Source organism: Phaethon aethereus (assembly GCF_964289735.1).
Source record: "Phaethon aethereus genome assembly, chromosome: W".
Classification (NCBI taxonomy): domain Eukaryota; kingdom Metazoa; phylum Chordata; class Aves; order Phaethontiformes; family Phaethontidae; genus Phaethon; species Phaethon aethereus.
Window position 1 is genome coordinate 33,544,725 of NC_138581.1, and position 18,513 is coordinate 33,563,237.

Here is an 18,513-nt window from a genome sequence, read left to right on the forward strand (position 1 = left end):
AGTGATGTTATATCCTTAAACTTTGGTTTGGCATTTGACCTGGTACAGCAAAACATTTTAATTAAAAAAACTAGAAAGTTACAAAAATCAGAATGTCACACAATAAGTAGACTGTGAATAATTGGCAGGCCTCAAAACACAGAAGAGGAACAATCGGCAAACACCTTTATAAGTGATTCAGATCCTCCAATCTATCTGCTATTTTTTTTATCAGTGATCTTGAAGAAGCTATGTTGAATTATCACGAAGTCACATTAGCAGATTATGCAAGAATTAGGGGTGTAGGAAGTAATGGAGTGACTTACAAAGTGACTTGGAGCTCTTGGTAAACAGGGTGCACCTAAATATATATATATTTATATAAACATTTTATTTATATCTTACTTACATATTATATATATATTTTTAATTATGTATCTCTCAATGTGGCCAAATGCAATATCCTAATTGTGGACTAAAAAGTATAGGCCATCCTTGCATCCTAAACACCTTTTTTCTTTAATAAAATATGCTACCTGGAAACATATATGGGATTTAGCCTTCATAAGTAGTTTTGAGTTTTTGGCACGCCACACTCAAAAAGGCTAAAGGTTTGAAAAGATGCCTCATCGACAGCAAAGCCGAGGGACTCTATTTGCTTGGTTTAAAGTCAAGACTGTTGAGAGCTCCATGTGCTCACCTGAGCTTAGTTGATGAGTACATATATACACGAAGATATATTCCTGGGGGGCTGCACTAGCAATCAGATATGGTCTTGTGGCTAAAAATTAAATCAAGCAGACTTAAGGTCATAAATAAGGCACGTTGAAAGAAAAAAATATTAATTTAAGATAGTGTACTACCCAGCCCCTGGGTTATGTCACGGTGGGCACCAACCAGTCCCCCCTCCCCTCTGCCTAGAGTGTTGGATTAACCATCCTCCACAGCACCGGGTAACGGTTAGTAACGGCCAACAACAGTCAACGGGAGGGGCGGTGCGGGGGGGCGGCGGTGGCGGTAGTGGTGGTATGTGTGCTCTTCCCGCTCGCGTCCCGGTCCCGCCCTTTCCGGTCCCATGTCGTTCGTTCCCCCCCCCCGCCTGCAGCTGCCACATCCTCCGCTGATATCAGCCCGCGCCGCCATATTAGCGGAGAAGTCGTCTCTGTCAGCTTGGCTGCTGTGGGGGGGTGTTGGTCCGGTCCGGTCCGGTCCGGTCCGGTCCGGTCCGGTCCGGTCCGGTCCGGTCCGGTTCGGTTCGGTTCGGTCCCGTCCGGTCCCGTCCCGACCGTCATTGTCTCCGTCTCCCCTCCTGTGGCCGAGCTCTGCTTCCCATGACTCCCCCCGGCCGGCCGCTGGCCCGGTGCGGATAGGGTGGAGGCAAGGAGTGGCTCCCGTCCTTTCTCTTCCCCTCCCGAGCTGTCGCCAAGCCCTTCTCCCCGTGGCGGGCCTTTGCCCTCCCGCCGCCTCCAGCGATGACTTCCCTGACTCAGCGCAGCTCTGGCCTGGTGCAGCGCCGGACTGAGGCCTCCCGCAGCGCCGCCGCCGACAAGGAGCGGGGGGTGGGGGGCGGCCTGGAGGATGAAGGCCACCGGGACGAGCCCGGCGACGACGAGAAGGGCGACTCCAAGGAAACGCGGCTCACTCTCATGGAAGAGGTGCTTCTCCTGGGCCTCAAGGACCGTGAGGTGCGGCCGGAGCCATGGCGGCGGGGCTGGGGCGGGCTGAGGTGAGGGGTGCTGGGCAGGGGGTGGCTGAGGAGTCCCAGTGGTGCTGGGGGGACACAGGTTATTCGGGGGCTAATGGAGGCCATTGATGGGGAAGGGGAGCCTAAGTGGCACTAGGGTGCAGATGGGATAGGGGCAAGGACGCCTGCTGGGTGAGTGTTGCTGTGGGTTTGGGGCAGAGGCGTTGCTGGGGACAGGGACGGTGATGTTGCTAGGGGTAGGGGTGCATGCTGGAATAGGCTCGGGATTTTGGAGGACGTGGGGAAGGTGCTTGGATGTTGGGTGAAAGGGAACCTGGTGGAGATTTCTGATCACTCTTTGGATGAAGGGTTTGCAGAGGGGCTCTGATATTTGTAACGTCTCAAGGAAGGCAGCATAGGGCTTGGGGGAGGATGGGGACCTGGAGCCTCTGACAGCGTTGGTGGTTGTCTTGGAGGCCCTGGTTAGACCTGTGATATTTATACTCCTATACCTACTCGTAGCTCTAATGCGGGAGCCTTGTCTACTCCTTGTATGTTGTCAGACACAACTATATGGTACTTACGGGGTTCTCAGGTGCTTTAGGATGCTTAGCAGCCCTCTTTAATGAGACTTTCCAGACTAATGCATGCTAAAAATGTCTTAAACTTCAGGGAGATACATTTGACAAAAATGGGCCTTGAATAATGAGAAGTGTGTCAAAATGAGGAAATGGCATTATTATGTAATTCTGTGTTTTTACTGAATTTATAGCTTAATTGGGTGTCATGATACTGCGAATAACAGTCATTGAGGAAGGTATACTTCTATCAGTGTGCTGGATTTTTGGTTTCATTTGAGACGTAATCAATATAAAAAGCATGCACACTGCAGGAAGTCAGTCCTGTCAGTTTAGTTTCATGTGGTGTATGGTGAAGCATAATATACCTTTATTTTAGATATGAGTTATAATATGTATTTAATTAAGCAACCTGCTTTTTTTTTTTTTTTGTGATAAGTAAACTAATGAAGCCAGTTCATTGATTTGGGTGGAACGCTCTTAAAACTGTGCGTGTTCATGAGCACAGAATAATGGGGGGGAGGGAAAGCTGCTGAGTAATATGTTCTTTGACTGTACGTTGCAGCTAAAAAAAATTTGCTGGTTGATAATGAATAGGTTAAAGAGTAGTTTTCCTAGTTAACATTTGTTTTTTTAATGTGTGTGGGTATATCTGTGTATATATACCTGCCTCAATAACATATTTTATTTTTCAGATTGTGTGTTTTGGGCCATATTCTTGTAATCCCATTTTTTTCAGACAGACCTTGCCATGGCGTCCTAATAAAGTCAGTAGGTATTTGGTGTTGTGTTCTTCCTCCTGTTGAATCTGAAGACTTGTACGTATGCACGTTTCTACATACCTGAATAGTTGCAGGAAAGTAAGTTAGTTATGACAAGACAGATATCTGGCAGGACTGTGATTCAAAGAAATTCAAATTTAAGAAATTCAAACTTAACACATCAAAGTGTTATTAAGCAGACATCTTTATTACAGCGCATTGTAATAAAGTTGTTTCAACTGCATTAGGAGGTCTTGTCTTGAGGAAGATGGGATAGACTGATCTTTCAGCCCTTTTTTTCCCCATGATTGTGTTCTAAATCTTCTGAATTTGTGGGCATTAGGCTGTAAAGATTTCAAGGCAGGGAATGTTCTGTCTGCCTAGAAAGAATATATGGTGTAAGTATTCCTAGTATATAAAAAGTTAATAATTAACATTGGGCCTAAAAATCCAGCTTTGCACCAGTGTGCATCAAAACTGTAAATCATCTAACTTTGCTAAATGCAGCAGTGGCAAATGCTGCAGATAATCAAATATTTCTTTGTAATCACTTAGTTACTTTTTCCGTACAGTGGCACAGATATTCATGCCTCCCTTGAGATTTTGCAGTTGAGATGTCAGGCAATTATAATGTCATCTGTAGGGTAGGGGGCTTATGCGTACAAACTGCAGCATACATCGTTTCTGAGCTTTGTTAGACATGAATCACTAGGGTTTGTATTTTGGTTTTGTGTCTGCTTGTACACTTCTCTCTTATACTATGTAAACTGCTTTGTCTCCATGGTTTTCCCCTTTTAAAACTGAAAATTGTAGATTCATTTTCAACGGTTATTTTGTTTGTTCTCTATTTTTCTAATGATAAGTAAGCAAAACTTAGGTACTTTATGCATCTGGAAATGCTTTTTATAAAGTTTTTACTTCCAGTAGAATTGATTTCCCATGACATTTGTGTGAGATTTTGTCATGACAGCAAGCAGAAAAAAGCAATATAGAGTCTGTAAAGTATAATTGTGAAACTACACAAAGTGTAAGAGAAAAGGCAAAGGCAGGTATGTGATCTATAAGCTCAATTGAAAGCCAGTAAATTTAAAGCTGGTAACATCCCTCCTTTTTATTGCAACAGGATAAAATAATTTAGTGTTGAGTTTAAAATAAATAAAGGAGCCTCAATTGGCCTAAGAACAGGTTTCCCTAAAAATAGCTTCTTTCTCAGAAAAGTCACTGATAACTGCATTGATAACTTGGCTTTAAGGGTTTTTTGGGTAATTTTATTTCTAATATTAAACACTGGAGAATATGGCTTAATGCTATGTAAATTGTATTAAAAAGCCTCACATGTAAGGAGCTACCATTTATAATTTTTAAGTGTAGATGACAGAACCTTTACTCATAGGAGAGAGTTTTTCAGGAAGATTCAGACAGTGACGGATTGATGAGTTTAGTGTTTCTAGGAGATTATTAGATATTTGTGTGAATCCCACTTTCAAGATAGTGCAATGATTGTAGCAATCACAGCAAAACTTTTAAGTTGTTGCTGCAGTAAGGGTTCAGTGATGGGAATGTCCAGCTGCGCTAAACCAAACACAGCACACCTCAATCCCATTCTTAATGCTTGAACACAATTAACTGCATTTGCATGTGCTTCCTGGACATGGCCACCCCCCCCCCCCCTTTGGTCTAATTAAAATGTAGTTTATGTATGTGGGCTGGTTGCTCTTTTTTCCACCAATGGTTCCTCTTCCGTTTGTATCTTCTGTGTATACATAACTATTTATTCCAAGGTCAAGATAGGTTTTAAGGGGTATGTGCTAAAATATGTGCATGCTTGCACAACATGACAGATGCGGTGTCCTTGGAGGAGCAGGTAATATACTAGAACAAAAGTAGCATCACAAGAACACCTACAACTTATTTGGAAACCCCTCAGAAACATGATTGGGAAAGGGGATCATGTTCATCCATTTAGAATAGAGCAATAGCTTGTTGCTATAGGAATAAAAAATACTTACCAAAATAAAATACTTTGCTGTATTAGGTTAAAAACAGTATTGCAGTAGGATAGGTCAAAGCCACAGCAAAAGGGAGGTTAGTCTGTAGAACTACTGAAGCATCTGAGGTCATCACTCCCAAAAGTAAGGAGTGATAAACATTAAGTTAGCTTTTTAAAAATGGCAGCTAAGAGATGAGTACAGGCCAGTTTGTTCATTACAGCTTTTCCAGACATTTTGTAACTCAGTCCCATAGAAAACTGAGAGGTTGCTAGGTGGCTGTGCTGTGTAACTGTCATTCCATTTAAGTTTTTTGGGCATGTAGGTGTGTTTATATGGTTGGTTTTGGTTTTTTTTTTTCCCTTTTTGGAGTTCTCGGTACAAGTTGGGAATCCATTAAAATACAGCAATGCACACAGCTGCTCCTGTCCTCTATACAATGTGCCATAACTAAACAAATTGAAGCAGCTATAGAGGCACAGCACCTACTTCTGTAGTTCAGATAATTATATTTAGTAAGATAAAATACTTATTTGATCTGTAACTAATTCCTTATTTCCTGAAAGGAAATATACATAAAGTACACTGAAATAATCGTCATGTACTGCAGTCTGCTGCGACAGACTGGTTTTATTTATGCTTTCATTGGTGAAAACTAAAATGTCATTTGTGAGAGTGAGGTAATGTTAAATCACTTTGTTAGGTACAGAAATTCTCTTGGATCTTTGCTACTCATGTTTGGCTTTCAGAAACTTCACTTATTGCTGAAGATTTACAGAATCACAAAATGGTAGGGGGGGTAGAAGGGATCTCTGAAGATCATCTGGTCCAACCCCCCTGCCAAGGCAGGATCACCTAGGGCAGGTTGCACAGGAACGCGTCCGGTCGGGTTTTGAAGGTCTCCAGAGAAGGAGACTCCGCAACCTCTCTGGGCAGCCTGTTCCAGTGCTCCATCACCCTCACAGTAAAGAAGTTTTTCCTCATGTTGAAGTGGAACTTCCTCTGCTGCAGTTTATGCCCATTGCCCCATATCCTATCACTGGGCACTACTGAAAAGAGACTGGCTCCATCCTCCTGGCAGCCACCCTTCAGACACTGATAAGGTCCCCTGGCAGCCTTCTCTTCTTCAGACTAAACTGCCCCAGGTCTCTCAGCCTTTCCTCATACGAGAGATGTTCCCGGCCCTTAATCATCCTTGTAGCCCTCTGTTGGAGACTCTCCAAAAGTTCCCTGTCTCTCTTGAACTGGGGAGCCCAGAACTGGACACAATACTCCAGATGAGGCCTTACCAGCGCAGAGTAGAGAGGGAAGATAACCTCTCTCGACCTGCTGGTCACGCTCTTCTTAATGCACCCCAGGATACCATTGGCCCTCTTGGCCACCAGGGCACATTGCTGTCCCATGGATAACTTATAGTCTACCAGGACTCCGAGGTCCTCCTCCATGGAGTGATGTGCGGAAACAAACTTCACAACTCGAAAGAGTTATAGAGCAGGTATGTTTATTACAGCGCTGGACGCATGGGGGATATCTCCTCCTAACATGCGTGCACTGAAACAAAAGTTCATCCTTTATATACCTTAAACATGAATATTCACACATTTTCCAAGAAATCACCGCCTCCTTGCTTATACTCTACATTTACATAATGCTGGCGTTGCGCGGGGGTCTCGGGTGGTCGTTTGGGGAGTTAGCCCCCTACTCCTTTTTCCCTTTTATGGTCATGGGTCTCTTGAGGATAACTTCTTCTCCTTGAATGTTCACCCCTTCTATTGTTCAGCCAAGCAGTTCCTTCTTATCATCCTTGTTAGAGCATTCCTGCTAGGATGTTTCTATTCTCAGGGTTAAGATATCTTCTCTGTTCTCTTTAATCTCTCACTCCTTGCTCTTAACTCTTCTTTGTTTTAATTTTCATGAGGCCTGCTTTCCTCCTGATTAACTGTTTACACATAGTTACAATGTTAGCATTGAGGTAAACACAGCCCAAGGACTGTGAGAGTAGGCCGTTAAACATAATCACACAGTTATTAGACTAAAGAATTCTATACTAAAGTCAAACTAATCATGTAATCAATAGCCTTCCATATATTAAGGAATTTGCAAAACTTACAGTTGATTAGTGACACATGTTGAAACCTTATAATTGTTTTAGATCCTTGTTTCATTTCCTCCTTTTCTATTATCCTTGCAAATTCTTTTGCAATCCCTCATAACATACCATTATCACTTGTCCATTGATTAAAATACCTCCCTGTTGCGACTTCGTTTGATCTTATTCTTTTTTCGTGTAACATAATCATCTACGTTCTTCTGACAACACCATATTGAACATCAAATCATACAAGAAGTACATAAAAAAGCTATCAACTAATATGAGTACAAACAGCTCTCTGATCCATTTAAAATTTGGTAACCAAGAGGTTAATTTGTTCCAAACTTCTTCAAATTCCCAAAAGGTGTCATCTAAAGTCATTCAACAAAATTTCAAGTGGACTTAAATTCTCTTTAGTTCTTGGTTTTACCCTGATTCATAATAGGGCTAGTGGGAGAGCTTGGTACCAATGTAGATTTGCTTCTTGACTGATTTTAGCTAGCTGTTGTTTAATTAAGTGATTCATTTTCTCAGCTTGTCCACTTGCCTGTGGCCGATATGGGGTGTGTAGTTGCCAGTTTGTTCCTAAAATTTTACTAACTTGTTGCACTATTTGCACACAAAAATGAGTACCCCTATCAGGAGATATTACTGCTGGTATTCCAAATCTGGGAACAATTCCGTTTAAAAGTACTCGTGTCACTTCCCTAGCCTTATTAGTCCTACAGGAGAAAGCTTCTGGCCAGCCCGAAAAGGTATCTGTTAATACTAACAAGTACCGAAACCCCCCTTTTCTTGGGAGTTCAGAAAAGTTTATTTGCCAATTTTTGACCTGGAACTTTCCCTTTATCAATACTTCCAAATTTTGCACTATTTTTTTACCTTTGGATTTTTCTTTAAGCCTATTTCACATTTATTAACCATGTTTTTTACAGTTTAAAGCAAATTTCTGTCTACTATTTGCTTCATAAGGGAATTATACAAGGCTTCAGTTCCCCAATGAGTCTTGTCGTCTTCTGCTTTTACCAGTTTCCATAATATTCTAAAGGGAACTATTATTCTGTTATCTTTTAATTTTGCCCAACCTGATGATTCAACTTCTGCTTCCAAATCTTTGATTAATCTAAGATCCTTCTCATCATAATCAACCAAGTCTGGTAGTGCCAAAGCTTTTTCAGAAATCAAACATAATACCTCACCTTGTTCCGCAGCTCTTCTTGCCTCATAATCTGCCGATTTCTTCCCCACTTCCTGAGCAGTTACCCTTTTGGTGCCCCTTGCAGTGCATAATTGCAACCGCCAAAGGCGATTGTACCACATCCAAAAGTCTTAGGATCATGTCAGCATGCTTAATATGTTTTCCTTGGGCCATCAGAAGTCCCAGTTCCTTCCAGATAGCCCCATGGGCATGAACTACATACACCAAAGGCATATTTTGAATTTGTCCAGATATTCACTGCAGTCCTTCAACAAGCTCTAATGCTCTCACTAAAGCATTAATTCAGCTCTTTGTGCAGAGGTACCCTTAGGGAGTGACTTTGCTTCCACCACTTGGTCTGTGGTGGTCACGGCATACCCCACCATTCGAGCTCCATCCTTTACAAATCTACTCCCGTCAGTGTACCAAGTGTGTTCAGCTTCCTCCAGTGGCTCCTCCTTCAAGGCAGGCCTGCTTACGTACGCTGTCTCGATGGTTTCTATGTAGTCATGCACAACAGTCTCCATTTCCTGCTTATCACTTAGAAAAGAAGCAGGGTTGATAACAGTAGATGTGACAATTTCTACGTCATCCTGTTCCATCAGGACTGCTTGATATTTCAGGAACCTTGATGGCGAGAGCTCATGTCCTCCTTTTTATTCCAAAACGGAAGTTACAGCATGGGAAGTGTGCACAATCATCTTTTGCCCCAAAGTGAATTTTCAGGCTTCTTGAATAATCAAAACAACGGCGGCCACTGCCCGAAGGCTTCCTGGCCATCCTTTTCTGACTTCATCCAATTGTTTGGTAAAGTACACTACTGCTCGCTTGTGAGGACCCAGCCTCCAGGCTAGAATTCCCAAATCCACTCCTCGCCTTTCATACGAGAACAGCCAGAAGGGCTTTGTTATGTCAGGCAGGCCCAGAGTTGGAGTCCTCATTAGCTCCAGTTTCAGTTCTTTGAATGCCCTCTTGGCTTCATCAGCCCATATTAATTGTGTCTGGCTATTTTTCAGTAGTTCATACAGATGTTTAACCAGAAGTCCATAATTATAGATCCGTAACCGGCACCAACCTGTCATTCCCCAAAAGATTCGAAGCTCTTTTACCGTGGTCGGTTCTGGAGTCCTGCAAATAGCTTCTTTTCAGTCATTCCTGAGCTGTCTCGGTCCCTTAGAAATCACAAATCCCAGGTATATTACTTCTTTCTTCAAGATCTGGGCATCTCTCTAATGATGTCACCGAAATCGGGAATAAACCTCGTAACACCTATGTAGTGTTAAAAGGCAGGCATTCTTTATTCACGGCACCGGGAACACGGGGGATAGCTCCTCCCCAAATCGTGTTTGTTCAATCAGTCTAAGAAACATTCTTTTATAGATACACAAATACATATTCATCATCCTCTATACAATGATTGGTTAAAAATTCTTCGCCTAACATGTAAATGACTATGCATGCTCACTATAACTTTCTAAGAATTTACTTCCTTGATCTTTTGGGTCGGAGGGTTTCTTGAGTGGGTGGTCTCCGAGTCGGTGGTCGCGATCTCCCCCTGCCAGAATTACCTTTTCTCTAAGTTCACTTAAATTTGGCAATACCAAATGGTCCTTCACGGATCGTTAACACAAACACAAAATTATTCATTTCAAAGTCTTTATTTCAAGACAGAAAAATTGCCTTCACTCTGTTATACTACACCATTCAGACTAGTTACACTGTTCTCTATTTGCTATCAAAGAACGAGACATACTACTCTTAATTCTGATCTTATACAATTACAATGTTACATACTGATTAGATCCTTGATGTTTAAATCAAGATGGAAAGGTTGGGTGGACTTCTGAGCAGCATTGCTGGTGCATAATGTTCTTATGGTTACATCTATATAACCTTATTATAATTCCCACCACCTCTGTTGCACTCTGAAGTCCCTTTTAATTGCCTTTGGGCTTCTTAGTGCAACCTCATCATTGCCAACCTGGAGGACCAACAGGGGGTAGTAATCAGTGGGCCGAACCAGACCAGGGAGTTTTCTGGTGACATGTCTCACCCGGGCCCCAGGGAGGCAGCAGACTTCCCTGTGGGTTGGGTCCAGTTGACATATGGGGCCCTCTGTACCACTCAGAAGGGAGTCGCCTAAGACAATTACCCTCCTTTTTTTCTTAACAGAGGATGTCTTGATGCGTGTGGCTGGCTGACTCACCCTAGGCAACCCCCTGGATGGACCTTCATCAGGGTCCTTATGTTCCTGGCCCTCAAGTTCCAGAGCTCCATACCTGTTGCGTAAGGGCAGCTGGGATGGTGAGGGAGGCTGGGAGGGGATTCGCCTGCCGCCGTGAGCAGGGACCTGTTTTCATTCTCCCTCATCTCTTAGGTCCCTTCCTTCTGCCTGGCAACAAGAGGGTAGGGGATCCCCTGCTGCTTGTGGAACCTCCACCTGCTGCCCCTGCCTCAGGGATGTCAGGGTGTGGCTCCACCAATGTATGTTCCTTTCACACTCCCTGATGCTCCTCAGCCTCCTCTCCAGTTCCTCTTTTAGCTCTGCCACCAGGCTGAGCAGATCATTCACCTCGTCTCATCGCACACAGGTGTTGTCTCCGCTGGTCTCTGGCACAAGTGACGGGCTCAGGCACTCTTTGCAGCTGGACACCTGGACAGGCGCGTGCTTGAGCGGGAGCTCTGTCTGTGTAGCCATATTCCTTCGGGCCACGGTTTTCAGCCAAGTGGAGACCATGGCTGAGCCTCTTCTGGAAGGCCGATGACCGCTCGTCAGAGAGCCTCTAGTGCTGGGGGGGACCGTGCCCTGCCCACACGTCTTCCCTGCACTCCCTGTGTGAACTGCCGTGCAAACTGACACGCCACATCCTTCTGACATGCCACGTCCTGTTTGCTTGCCCTGTTCTCCGCGCTCCAGGTCGCTTGCGCTCCCTGGGGCTGCTCTTGTATATGAGGGACTTTGGCTGCTGCTGCTCTAGTCCCTGCCCACGCTGAGTCAGAGCTGCTGCTCGTCAGGAGCCCGCTCTGCTGGCTTGGTTTGGGGGGGGGGGGGGGGCGGGCTGGGGCACACTCTCTCTCCCTGTGCTGCCGCCTTCGCGGTTTTGCCGCTTCAGGAAGGGTCCCCCGGTGCGATCCTTCGCTCCGGAGCCCTTCGCCTCGCCCCTTCACTGAGTGGATCGAGTGGTCCCTCAGTAAGTTTGCAGATGACACCAAGTTGGGTGGGAGTGTTGATCTACTGGAGGGTAGGAGGGCTCTGCAGAGGGATCTGGACAGGCTGGATCGATGGGCTGAGGTCAACTGTATGAGGTTTAACAAGGCCAAGTGCCGAGTCCTGCACTTGGGTCACAACAACCCTATGCAACTCTACAGCCTTGGGGAGGAGTGGCTGGAGAGCTGCCCGGCGGAAAAGGACCTGGGGTTCTGGTTGACAGCCGGCTGAATATGAGCCGGCAGTGTGCCCAGGTGGCCAAGAAGGCCAACAGCGTCCTGGCCTGTTTCAGAAATAGTGTGGCCAGCAGGAGTAGGGAAGTGATCGTGCCCCTGTACTCGGCATTGGTGAGGCCGCACCTTGAATACTGTGTTCAGTTTTGCGCCTCTCACTACAAGAAGGACGTTGAGTTGCTGAAGCGTGTCCAGAGAAGGGCAACGAAGCTGGTTGAGGAGTCTGGAGCACAAGTCTTAAGAGGAGCAGCTGAGGGAACTGGAGTTGTTTAGTCTGGAGAAGAGGAGGCTGAGGGGAGACCTTATCGCTCTCTACAACTATCTGAAAGGGGGTTGTGGTGACGTGGGTGTTGGTCTCTTCTCCCAAGTAACAAGTGATAGAAAGAGAGGAAATGGCCTCAAGGTGCACCAGGGGAGGTTTAGATTGCATATTAGGAAAAATTTCTTCACCGAGAGAGCGGTCAAGCATTGGAACAGGCTGCCCAGGGAGGTGGTGGCATCGCCATCTCTGGAGGTATTCAAAAAACGTGTGGATGTGGCGATTTGGGACATGGTTTAGTGGGCATGGTTGTGTTGGGTTGATGGTTGGACTTGATGATCTTAGAGGTCTTTTCCAACCTTAACGATTCTGTGATATATTGCCTCAGAGATAGGACTTTCAGACTCCTCAGGGGCTGTAATTGTTGTCTTTCTTGGCTTTCTGTTTATTTCCAGGTTGGACAGCTGTCCTTCTCATGGGGCTACCATGGCTGAAAAGGGATAAAACATTTTATGCTGTTTCGAAAAGAAGTTTCAGAAATTGTCGTCTTTACTAAATTTTGAAGTCTCTTTGTTTGTGTTTTTCATAAAATAAGAATTTGGTATTTCCTGAGAACAGGAATTCAGGGTTTCAGATAACTCTGGTGATGTTTCTTTTTCAGAAGTTTCCCCTTTGGTTTATTTAAGTTTCATCACAATAGATCTTTTGTTTTGCTTTTAAGTAGAGGGTGTTAGGTGAGTGTTTAAGGAGTACTGTTAAGTCTGAATATAAAATGAAAAGGCATTTAGAAAGATGTTTAGACTGGGCAGTGTTACATGCATTACCCCAGAGAAGCTCTGCTGTTGTGGTTCTTAATAAATGTAAATTGAGTCTGAGTTAGGGTCAAGACTTTGACCTAACACTGACTTCTAATACTGAATATGAGTCTGTGTGGATTGAGGATGGGCCTGGGGGCCTGTTGTTGCTAAAATAAAGAAATAATTTTATTTTATTTTATTTTACGGTGAGCAGGCTGTTGTAACCCTCAGTTATCTTCATAGACTATTACATGACTTTATGATGCTTTTTTGAAAGACTTATGAAGCTGATTTTTATTTGCCATGGCTCTGTAGTCTGCAAAGTAATCTATAGTAACTTGAAACTCACTGGGTTAGATCAGGGAATGTGTTGTCAGCCGCATTCTATATTTTCTGTAGAAGGCTCTGTAAACAGGTGGCCTTAAGAAAGTAAGTTAAACACTTTTTTTTTTTTTTTAATTACCATGTACGTATCTTGAAGTCTCAGGGTTGGAACTCTGCAAGTGCTTCTTTTCTTTTCCTTTCTTTTGAATCAGAGTTTTTTACTCTTCCTCACCTTTTTCTGCTCTGTGCTAGTTATAGTAGAACTGCTGCTGTCCTATTAGGAGTTAACTGAAAATTAGAGAGAGAATGTATATGTCCGTAGTGGGAAGAGACTTTTAGAAACTCTTATGAGTAAAACAAATAAAGTATTCTGAAGTAAAACAATTAAAGTATTCTGAAGTAAAACATTATGTGGTCTCATAAGTATTTTGTCCTCATTTCTATGAAGGAAGGTAGGTTTTTTGTTTTTTTTTTTTTTAGCCTTCACTCTGTAATCCATTACAGAGACTTTCTCAGTGAGTATTTTGAGGGGTGTGATGTATATAAATGTGAAATGCCATCTAGAATTTGTCGTGGTTTAACCCCAGCCAGCAACTAAGCACCACACAGCCTCTCACACACACCCCCCACCCCCCCACCCCCAGTTGGATGGGGGAGAGAATCAGAAGGGTAAAAGTGAGAAAACTCATGGGTTGAGATAAAGACAGTTTAACAGGTAAAGCAAAAGCCACGCACGCAAGCAAAGCAAAGCAAGGAATTCATTCACTACTTCCCATTGGCAGGCAGGTGTTCAGCCATCTCCAGGAAAGCAGGGCTCCATCACACGTAACGGTTACTTGGTAAGACAAAACACCATAACTCTGAACGTCCCCCCTTTCCTTCTTCTTCCCCCAGCTTTATATGCTGAGCATGACATCATATGGTATGGAATATCCCTGTGGCTAATTGGGGTCAACTGTCCCAGCTGTGTCTCCTCCCAACTTCTTGTGCACCCCCAGCCTACTTGCTGGAGGGGTGGTGTGAGAGATGGAAAAGGCCTTGACTCTGTGTAAGTACTGCTCAGCAATAATGAAAACATCCCTGTATTAGCAACACTGTTTCCAGCACAAATCCAAAACATAGCCCCATACTAGCTTCTATGAAGAAAATTAACTCTATCCCAGCTAAAACCAGCACAGAATTTAATTGTAGTTTTTGCACTGCTGCTGCTGGGTGGCTTTAATTTGCACTTGGAATAGAGAAGATACTGAATTTTTTTTTTTAATAGAACTAGCTTGACAATTGCCTGGAAGCTGAGTAGAACAATGTAAGAGGTAACTGAATGACTCTTCCATGAAGGTTGGCTGTTTTTTGCTTAAGTTAAATGATTTTGAAGTTTCATGTAAGTTCTTAAAGTGGCATTGATTGTGTAGAAATTGCTAACACACTTGGCACTGATCTTTGGCAAATACCTTCAGGCAGTCTGGTCATGTTAGAATCTTCTGATTGTTTACACACTTAGTAAATTATAGTGGTCATTACTGTAATGCCTTTTGGGATCAGAGATGGAGAAAGCGTCTTTGATTTATGAAATCTTTTGAGCAACTTACAGGTTTTAAATATCTAGAAATTCAAATTTTGAGTGTCTTGAAAAATTGGAAATCCATGTGTTCTGTAGAAGTGTGCTTTAATACTTCTGCAATAGCTCTTATTCTGTAATACTTAGTACTGAGTGCTTCAACAAAATATTTGAATAGCCACCAAGTTTAGAATGCTATGGTGTTGTCAGAGCTAATGTGTATGTGTTTTCTCTATATATAGTTTGCCCATCTTGCTATGGCTTTATTATAGCATAAACAGATGATCCTACTAGGTTTTTCACAGCTGGGGTGATAATGTTTCAGCTGTTGAACAACATTAGTTCTTTGTCTATGTAGGATTTCTCATAATTTCTAGCAATCCTTATAAATGCTTTTTTGCAAGTCTTAGGACCCTATTCCGTTTTTAGTATAGCTTTGTGAAGTTTTTGAGAGTCAGGGATCTTGGAGGCAAACTGGGAAAGGACGTCATTAGGGAATAATGTAAGTTAAAGTTTTAAGGGACATCGGTAGGGCATTTCTGTTCAGGGTCTCTTCCCTGTCCCTTCCTTTCCTGCAGGCTATGTGTATGAACCCTGTCTCCTGTTGCGCTCTGCATGCCAGCATCTTTAGGAGACTGGGTCCTAGTATATGTTTGCGCTCTTTTGTATGCACATCTGAGCTGGGGTGTTCCTACAGTAAGTAGGAAGAAGCTGCAAGAGTTTGCGCTTTGCTCAGCAAAGCTAAACCCAGCGTATTAGTAAGGCTTACTTGCTTGTACGTATGCTAATATAATCATGTGGCTTTCCCCCTCTTGGAGCAGAGACAAGAATAAGATGGCTGCTCACCATATATAGCGTACATATTGCTATCTTGTCCACACCATTTGTGTGAACAGGTCTAAGGAAATCCATGAGGGTCACAGAAATTCAGATCTTTATAAACCTGGAAGTGAAAAGTTAATGTATTATATGTCACGGTAAAATGAGGTGGGGAAGGGGGATGCAGTAGGAGAGAGTGTGTCACAGTGGTGGTGGGGGAGTACAGCTGAAGAGGCAAGGTAAAAGTAGGGAGCGGAAGATAAGGTAGGTTGGGTAACATTGAGGCACAGGGCCATCATTAGGAAATGGACAGTATTTAATAAGTGAGAGTTTCAAGTGATTAATGGATAACTGAACAGGAAGACATGTGTGAGCTTGGGAATTTGGGTAAGGGGCATGGGAAGAGGAGAAAGTGAATAAATGCTACAGGAGGTAGTGGGAGAGAAATGGTCTAATGAACATGGATTTTTGGATAACTTATTCTTTAAGCAGAAATAAGATCTTAGTCTTAGCTCTGTGCTTTGCCATACCTGAGTGGAAAGTCTGAGCTTTCAAAGTTAATATGGTAACAAGTTTCTATTATAAACTTTATTTTAATTTCCCTTTATGCTTGTCTACAAAATTAGTTTTTACTTGAAAAATTCTAGGTCAGCTCTGACAAAAAATGCTTTTGTGCTGTCTTTGTGTAAACAAACATGACAGTTGTAAGCATTATTTTGATCTTTGAATCAATCTAGATTTAAAATTTTGTCTTGGGAGCTAGTCATAGCTTAAAGTGCTATTCTAGTGTGATTGCTGGCAGATAAAAATAATTCCCTGCTTAGCAAGTTTAATGAAATAAGTATTTCATTGAGTTAGGATGTTTATAAAATTATAAAAGACTTGTGGGAAGACAGATAAAGCAAAGATTTGTGGTGGTGTATTTGTGAGAATACTAGTGCTATTTAAAAGCATTAAATAGTGGAATGACTTGCATCTATAGTGATCTTTGATCTTCAGTCTAAGTGTTTTGAGACTGTTAGGTATTTGGAATATGAGAACAGTGTTAAAAGTTCAAACCAAATCCTTGTTCCATAACCTGTAACCGGCAATGGTCAGGCCATGTTCAGGGAACATGGAATGAATATTCCTCCAGTGTACACTGACTTCAACTGGGTGGATGCTTCCCAGGCCATGCGTGGCTTACAGATCCATTGCTGTCTGTCAAACTTCATTATCAGTCTCCTATGAATTTAACTAATTTTTTTAAAGGTGTTTTGTTTTTCTTTAAACTTTTGCCTTCCTATAAAAACAGTTGAATAGAAACACAGAAAAGAAGTTGGCCTTTGACTTTTCTAACCCATGAGCTAGTCCATTTACCACCTTCTAGTTCTTGTCTGTGGAAAAAGAAAAAAAATAATTTTCTTGTGCAAATAGTACATTATTCTATATTGCTGTTCTCCCTCTATGTGCATTATTATTCTTTCTACCCCTTTTCTTCACTGTCCCTCTCTAGCCTCTTTAATAGGCAGTAGTTCTATAATGCTGAGCATTATTGGTTTTTTGTGCACCTTTTTCTAGTTATGCTGTATGCCATTTAAAGTAGGTGTCAAGGAACTGTTTGCAGTGTTGAAGATAAATGTCTGCTTCTACTCTGTTTCAGGTACACCAGAAAGTTTGAGTTAATTTAAAGGATGATTTAGTTAGACTGTTGTGTGCTAAACTGACCTTCTGTGAAGGTTCCTTCAGTTGTCTGAGGTCTTTGCAGTAAGTGCCAGAAATGATCAGTCTGTCTGCCTGAACTGTCTGGAAAGATCAGTTCAATGGATTGAAAAATGTTCAGGATGACACTGACTGTTACAAAATATCTTTTTTCCCCACTGTTTAATATCAGTATAATCTCTGTATATTGAAATATGATGTTCCTTCTCTTGTAGATTATCTGCAAACTCTGAGCCGGGGGGGGGGAACCACCAAAAAAACAGAACAGAGGGTGAGGCAGTATACGTTCTATGACTTCAACGTCATCTAGCCTACTGGAGGAATCAGTTCCATTTATGAAGACCACAATCTTTTTGAGATGACTTTCAGGATCACTTGATTAAAAACTGTTAGATGGTTGTGCAGTCTCTATCCCTGGAGGTTTTCAGGACTTGCCTGGATAGAACCCTGAGCAACTTGATCTGAGTTCATAGCTGAGCCTGCTTTGAGCAGGAGGTTGGACTAGACATCTGTAGTCTCTTCCAAGCTGAATTATCCTATGATCCTGTATTTCTCTGCAACCCACAGCGTGAGGCCCTATATGTTGAATAACTGCTGGAGCAGAGGAGTTTATATCTGGCAATTGCTGCCAGGAGTGGTGTAGTTAACATCACTTCACTGAAAAATACTCACTTCAAAAATAAATTCAGTTTTCAATACTAAACAAGGGAAAATATTCCTAGTGCTTGAATTGTTTCCATAATAATATAACAGTTTTTGTGAATAGATAGAAGTGTATATTCATTATGCCACAGCTGTTTGTCCAATAGGTTTTTAGTTTGCATATGTGTTCATAGAATCATAGAATCTTTGGGTTGGAAGGGACCTTTAAAGGTCATCTAGTCCAACCCCTCAGCAGTGAGCAGTGACATTATCAACTAGATCAGGTTTCTCAGAGCCCCGTCCAGCCTGACCTTGAATGTTTCCAGGGATGGGGCATCTACCACCTCTCTGGGCAACCTGTGCCAGTGTTTCACCACCCTCATTGTGAAAAATTTCTTCCTTGTATCTAGTCTGAATCTACCCTCTTTTACTTTAAAACCATTACCCCTTGTCCTATCACAACAGGCCCTGCTACAAAGTCTGTCCCTATCTTTCTTATAAGCCCCCTTTAAGTACTGGAAGGCCACAGTAAGGTCTCCCTGGAGCCTTCTCTTCTCCAGGCTGAACAACCCCAACTCTCCCAGCCTGTCCTCATAGGAGAGGTGTTCCATCCCTCTGATCATTTTTGTGGCCCTCCTCTGGATCCGCTCCAACAGATCCACATCTTTCCTGTGCTGAGGGTTCCAGAGCTG

At 42.9% G+C, this 18,513-nt stretch overlaps 1 protein-coding gene across 1 annotated transcript in view; it reads left to right on the forward strand.

The window, feature by feature from the left end:
- Positions 1-1,451: 1,451 nt before the first annotated feature.
- Positions 1,452-18,513, forward strand: part of LOC309415053 (Golgi phosphoprotein 3-like) — a gene marked incomplete at both ends in the record, with an annotated part of 47,872 nt that continues 30,810 nt past the window's right edge. The window contains one exon of the mRNA XM_082012444.1: positions 1,452-1,664. Within this exon, the coding sequence (XP_081868570.1) occupies positions 1,452-1,664 (213 nt within the window). The remainder of the gene's footprint in view (positions 1,665-18,513) is intronic.